This window comes from Elephantulus edwardii, unplaced genomic scaffold (genome assembly GCF_000299155.1).
Source record: "Elephantulus edwardii isolate Elephantulus edwardi_28Jun2011 unplaced genomic scaffold, EleEdw1.0 scaffold00226, whole genome shotgun sequence".
Classification (NCBI taxonomy): Eukaryota; Metazoa; Chordata; class Mammalia; order Macroscelidea; family Macroscelididae; genus Elephantulus; species Elephantulus edwardii.
Window position 1 is genome coordinate 4,417,208 of NW_006399976.1, and position 6,379 is coordinate 4,423,586.

Here is a 6,379-nt window from a genome sequence, read left to right on the forward strand (position 1 = left end):
CCCATCAACAAACGAATAGATAGAGAAGCTGTGGTATAATCAGACAATGGAATACTACATTGCATTGAAAAACAAGAAATTCATGCAATAGTATTCAAAATGGAAGACCCTGGAGGACATTATGCTGAGTGAAGTATCTCAGTCACAAAAGGACAAATACTGCATGGTGCCATTGTTGTAAAACAGGACTGACATCGGGATTGGGGGGAGACTGAGAAAGATGGGTTCAATAATTTATACTGCATTGAAATAGATGAGGGAGAAAACTGTTTAAGAGAATATGTGATTAGGTATTTTTGTCATGACAGGAGTCCAGAGCGAGGTCTGTATAGTGGAGTGGACCTGGGGCAGGAGGGGTTGTAAAACAATGAAAGAATTTTTCTTTTACTTTTCCAATAGGGTAGTGTACTGGGGGGGGAGGGTTGGGAACAGGGAAAAGTGCAACAATGAATGAATGGAAATCCAAAGTCTCTGTAAATTTTCATTGAAATTAATAATAAATTATAAAAAAAGTTAAGGGAAAAAAAGTTGATTTGGCCTGAAGCTGCAGGCCTTGCAACCTGTTGTGAAGACTGATTTGCTATTAGGTTACAAACTAAATTGACAATTTGTTGTGTTTGGGGAGAATATTGTCCTAGTTGGTAAAATACTTGTCTGTGAGCTTGCTGTACTGAGATAACTTGTGGGTGGCAGTGATACTAAAAGCTATGCCACTTTTGTGTCAAATGCCTTAATGGTAACCCATATGGTGGACAGGCTTTAGTAGAGTACCCAGATTAAAACAGACCAAGAAGCAGGATTTGCCACCATCTTTTTAAATAACAGGACTCTGAAAACCCTACAAACACTATAGGAAAGTGGATAGTTATAGTAGTGTAATGGAAGAGCCTAGATTGGAAGTCAGGTGAAATGAGGAAAAACTATGAGAAACATTGTTTAATAATTGAGACACAGAATGACATTAAATGTTGGAAAACTGGAAATTGTAAAAACTAAAATGGAACACATAAAAATTAACATACTAAGCTTTAGTGACATGAAGTGGAACAGTTTTGGCCACATTGAATCAGATAATCATATGGTATACCATGCTGGAAATGAAAAACAGAAGAACAATGTTGCATTCATAATAAAAAAATCAATTTCAAGTTCTTCCCTCAAAGAATTAGAGTGGTATTAATTCCTTTTGGAAGGAAAAGAGAGTGGTTTTGTATTAAAGTAATAGGGCTTTGTCAGAATTTGAAAGCTAAGAAAAGTTGTGATGGTTGTGAAAGTTGTAAAAGTGTAAAAAGGAAGTAAATTTTGTTGGAAAGATGAACGGTAAAATGTTCTGCATGGTCTTTAGTAAGGAAAATGGATCAAGCTATAAGAAAAGGATCCTAACTAAGTTGTGAGAGCGAACTCAGTCCAACATAAATAACCCATTGCCAATTGGCCTGTTATAAGTTGGAGTTGTCTTTTAAAGCATGCCTTTTAGAGAAGGTGCATCAAATGCTGTTAGACTATAGGCAAGAAACTTTATCAGTTCTTCAGGTAAAGAAGGGTCAAATGCAATTGAACTCAAAGATCTAACTTCTCTAGATATACCCTGTATTAGAAGTGGGGTATAAAACGTAGGCAATGGGGCATTTGAGTAGAGGTTAAAGCTTTCTCTCCTGTTTCCAAGCATCAGAGTAGCTGTGAAAAGTATAGACAGCATATGACAGCCTTTATAAAAAGAATGTAAGAAAGCAGTGATTGACCTCCCCTAGATGCATAACCTGGATATCATATCCTAAGCAATGAATAGAAAGGTGAGCCTTAAGGAATCTTGACTTAGGGCTCAATAAAACCGGCAAGTGGGAAGAATGGTAAACTTACTGGACCTGCAAGGTATTGTTGGTTATGTGGAAGTTCAAGGAAGTAACGCACACCTGCATTGTTTGTGACATGTTTAAACCTGGCCCAGCTGCACTTGGAAAGCACACTAAGAGAAATGACTCCAGAAAAGCCAATTCCAGTTGTATAGAGTTCTAGCCCTTGGGACCTCTTCATATATAATTCCTGGTGAAGGAAGCTCAAAGGAGATATTTACCTCTATTAACAGTAGAAACTACTTTATTAGTCACTGTGTTAGCAGAACTGCAGCAGATGTAATTTATGGCATGCAGACTATAATGAATGTGTTAATTGTGGTGGAAAATATAACTGAAGACACAGAATAGACATTGGAAACATTGCAAATATCCCTTCTCTGGCTCATCAAGTAATGGATCACCACATAGCACTAGACTTTCTGTTAACAGAAAAGGGTGTTGCATATGCCCTGGCAGATGAGATTTGTTGGTTTTCCATAAACATCTCCGAATTAGTAGAGGTCTATGCACAGTCTTTATTAGAAACAGCAGAGCTCCTAAGGGAAGCCTCTGACAAATAACTGGAAATATCTAGGAAGAAGTTAAAGATTGGCTTCCATCTATGATCTGGATTGTTCGTCTTCCAGGACCATTAATTATTATAGTACTATTACTAATTTTTAGATCATGTATTTGAAACTTAATTGTGAATTTAATTTCCTCTGGTTTCAACAAGTTCAGAACAAGATAATGATCATGAACCGTTATCAGCCTATTCTATGTCTTGAGCAGGCAGGAGTCCCTTTAGGGACTGAGAAGGAAAGCTTGACTGAACCAATAGGCAGGCCTACACCCAGTGTCAGCAGGAAGTCGCCAGAAATATCTCACTGTCCAATACCCTGAAGGATCAGAATGTTGAGGGATAGAATTGCTACTTGGTTAGTCCCTGTCTCTTTCTCTTTCTCTCTCGCCTGTTCCCATAGGAGAGGAGTAAAAGCAAGGTTTCTCGGAGGAAATAAGAAGGAAAGAAAAAAACAGATGCAGGAAAGTGAAGAAGCTCCCTCCTTAGGGATGCAGGGGATCCAAAACCACAGGTCCTTAGGTGGGGCCAGGCTCATGAGACTGGGAGCTAATAAATAGCAGGACGCACCTAAAGCTCACTCTCTCTTTCCCTGGCAGCATGCCATCAGGTTTGGGTCCACCCCCAAATTTCCAGGAATGTTTCTCTTCATTTCTTTTCTTTTTAACTATTCTGCATGGCGCATCTGTGTTTCACCAAACATGTCTCCTTTGTGTTACCTTAATAATACGTTCTCACTTGTTTTCCTAAAAAAGAAATCAATAAATACTTAACATAACTTGTGTTTATAGAAGTAGCATATTATCCAGTTATTCCAGTATTATGAATATACCCCAAAGAAATAAGGTCTGTGATATGAACAGATAAATGAACATCCATGTTTATTGCAGCACCAAGTACTCATGAACAAATTAATGAATAGAGAAGCTCTGGTACATTTACACAACAAAGCATTATGCAACATTGAAAAATCGTGAGGAACTTAGAGAACACTATGTAAATGGGTGAGTCTAGAGGACATTATGCTGAGTGAAAGAACTCAGTCATAAAAGGCAAAATGCTCTGTAAGAGCACTGTTACAAAAATAAGATGATTTGGGGGGTTGAGGAATCGAGTAAGAAATGAACAGACAGATAATGAAGAAGTGAAGGGAAAGTCATTGTGAAATGAGTGGATGATCAGACATTGTGTGTATTACAACTCACGATATGTAATGGGATATGCCTAAATGACTTTAATTTTTTTAAAAGGTAAATAAAGGTTTACACACAGAAATGAACATGGCAGGTTGATATGGATGGAAGTGGATGAAAATGGGAGCAGAAAATAGTGGGTGAATGGTAAGATAAAGGTAAAGGAAGAATACAGCAAGTTCTGATGAGATATTGTAATAAATGGCATTGATGAGTTGTAATTAAAACTATAATATAAAATGTACATGGATGATTGAATAAACACGAACATTATAAACAAAAACAAAACTAGAGAGGTCAAATATCTCATGTCAATAGTGATAAATATAAACAGACTTTACAAAGAACAAATCTATAAATCAATACATCAAATATTTTCATTTGAGAACAACAATAATACTGTTGCCAAGGCACAGAATAAGCTATTCTTTATAATGAAAGAAGTCAAAGAAATTAAATCTAGAAACAATAGATATTTATAAATTTATGAAAGTGACATGAGTTTGATCTTCACAGTTTGGAGTTTTTCATGGGTAACTCTAGTCCTGAAGGCGGGGTGGGAATGATGCTATGATGTAGGGAACTTCTCTCAACACAAAAGTTTTCTTACAGCCTGTTTTATGTCCTTGTTTCTGAGACTGTAGATGAAAGGATTCAGCATGGGTGTGATGACAGTGTACATCACTGAAGCTATTGCACTGGCCCTAGAGTTTTGGGAAGTAGTAGAACTGAGATAAACCCCAAAACCTGTACCATAAAATAAGGAAACTACTGAGAGGTGAGATCCACATGTGGAAAAGGCTTTATACTTGCCACCAGCTGAGGAAATTCTCAAAATGGAGAAGACTATCTTAGTGTAAGAGTAAAGTATCCCAGTAACTGGAATAATATTGAAAAATCCTACCGCAATATACAACACTAAGCCATTGAGGTAAGTGTTTGAGCAAGCAAGTTGGATTACCTGATTAAGTTCACAGAAAAAGTGGGGAATTTCCAACTCTCTACAAAAAGACAATCTCAAAACCATTAAGCTGTTTAATAGAGAATCTGTTACACTCAATAACCAGGATACCAGAAGTAGGAGGCCACAGACCTTAGGGTTCATGATGACTGTGTAGTGTAGTGGATGACAGATGGCCACAAAGCGGTCATACGCCATCACTGTCAACAGGAAAGTGTCTAAGGCTCCAAAAAGTACAAAAAAATAGATCTGAGTGATACAACCTTCATAAGTAATAACTTTGTTATGGATCTGGATATTCAGAAGCATGTTTGGGACAGTTGCAGATGTAAAACAGATGTCTGAAAAAGAAAGGTTGGAGAGAAAGAAGTACATGGGTGTATGGAGGTGGGAGTCCGTGATGATGGCCAGGATGATAAGCAGGTTCCCAGTGAAGGTGACCAGGTACATGGACAGGAACACTCCAAAGAGGAGGGGCTGCAGGTCTTCCTCTTCTGAAAGCCCCAAAAGGATGAATTCTGGAACATGTGTTTGGTTCTCTGATTCCATGTAGTTGCTGAAACTATTGGAAAAGAAAGAGGATCAATAAAAATTAAGCCATAGCACTGAATAACCACCCAACAGGCAGCTGATTAAATATGAAACATATTTCATTGATTTATTTTTACATAATATCTAAAATCTGGAGCCTTTCGCTGGGAATTTCATGAACTCTCAAGTATTCTGTCTTCTCCTTAATACTGAAAATGAATTAATTCAATACCTCTGATACCAAATTTTCCATAAAGCAATATATTTTTCTAGTAATTTCTTGACTCTTTGTTCTGTTCACTAAATAATAATAATAATAAAGAAGGAAGCGGGACTGTGCAGCAGGAAGCAGGACTGCACTGCCTGGGCTGTTCCCACAGTTATTTGGAGAAAAAAAACTACTGTCTAGTTTCACCAATCGCGATCCCATAATTCAAGCGACGGAGAGGTCCTAGGCACTTTGACAGAGTTAAAAAGTCACTTCCAGAAACAATAGGCTTCCTCCTTTGTCATTTATGTATTTGGCAGGGGTGGGGAGGGGGGGAACTGCCTTCAGGCCCTTGGCCTTGCAGGTCTTCGGTCAAGAAGGGAGCACAGATTTATAGGTGCTTCCCAAAATATTACTGTACACTGGGTAATTTTATGGTTATAAGAGGCCAATATCTACTAAGAAAATGTCAAGAAAGAAGCAATTCACATCAGCCATTATGAAAAAAACAAAATAATCCTTCTCCTAAAAAAGCAGACCCAATAAATACCCTGGATAGAGAGAACCAGAAAAAAATATGCTGTTGTCGAGATATTTGATCAGCTACAGAAAAAGATGCAAATGAGAGAAGAATCAATGGAAGTCAATAAGAGAGCAAATACTTCAGACACAATAGTCTAGAAGAAAAGCATGCATGAGGAGGAACTTGAACAGATATGAATTAAAATACAAAATATAAAAGTAAAAGTTGATAGAATAGACAAAGAAGTACAAGAAATTAAAAAATTATCTCAAGACAGGGTACAGCTAACACAATACTGGAAATAACAGAAAAAAAGCATGAAAATACAATACATAATATTAAGAATGAAATGACAGAAGTGTCCAACATGCTGGTAGGACCAAAAAGTAGAAATGGAACAAAGAGTCAGTGAGCTGGAAGACAAGAACCACACTAGAAATATACTTGAAGAAAAATCACAGATGAGACATAAAGAAAATGAAGAAATATTAGAATTAAGTGGGATGACATCAAATGAAATAACATATATATGATTGTAATTCCAGAAC

The 6,379-nt window shown here is 37.2% G+C and overlaps 1 protein-coding gene across 1 annotated transcript in view; it reads right to left on the reverse strand.

The window, feature by feature from the left end:
• Positions 1-5,118, reverse strand: part of LOC102845651 (olfactory receptor 7A17-like) — a 215,957-nt gene extending 210,839 nt beyond the window's left edge. Inside the window, exon 1 of the mRNA XM_006898354.1 lies at positions 4,663-5,118. Within this exon, the coding sequence (XP_006898416.1) occupies positions 4,663-5,118 (456 nt within the window). The remainder of the gene's footprint in view (positions 1-4,662) is intronic.
• Positions 5,119-6,379: the final 1,261 nt, after the last annotated feature.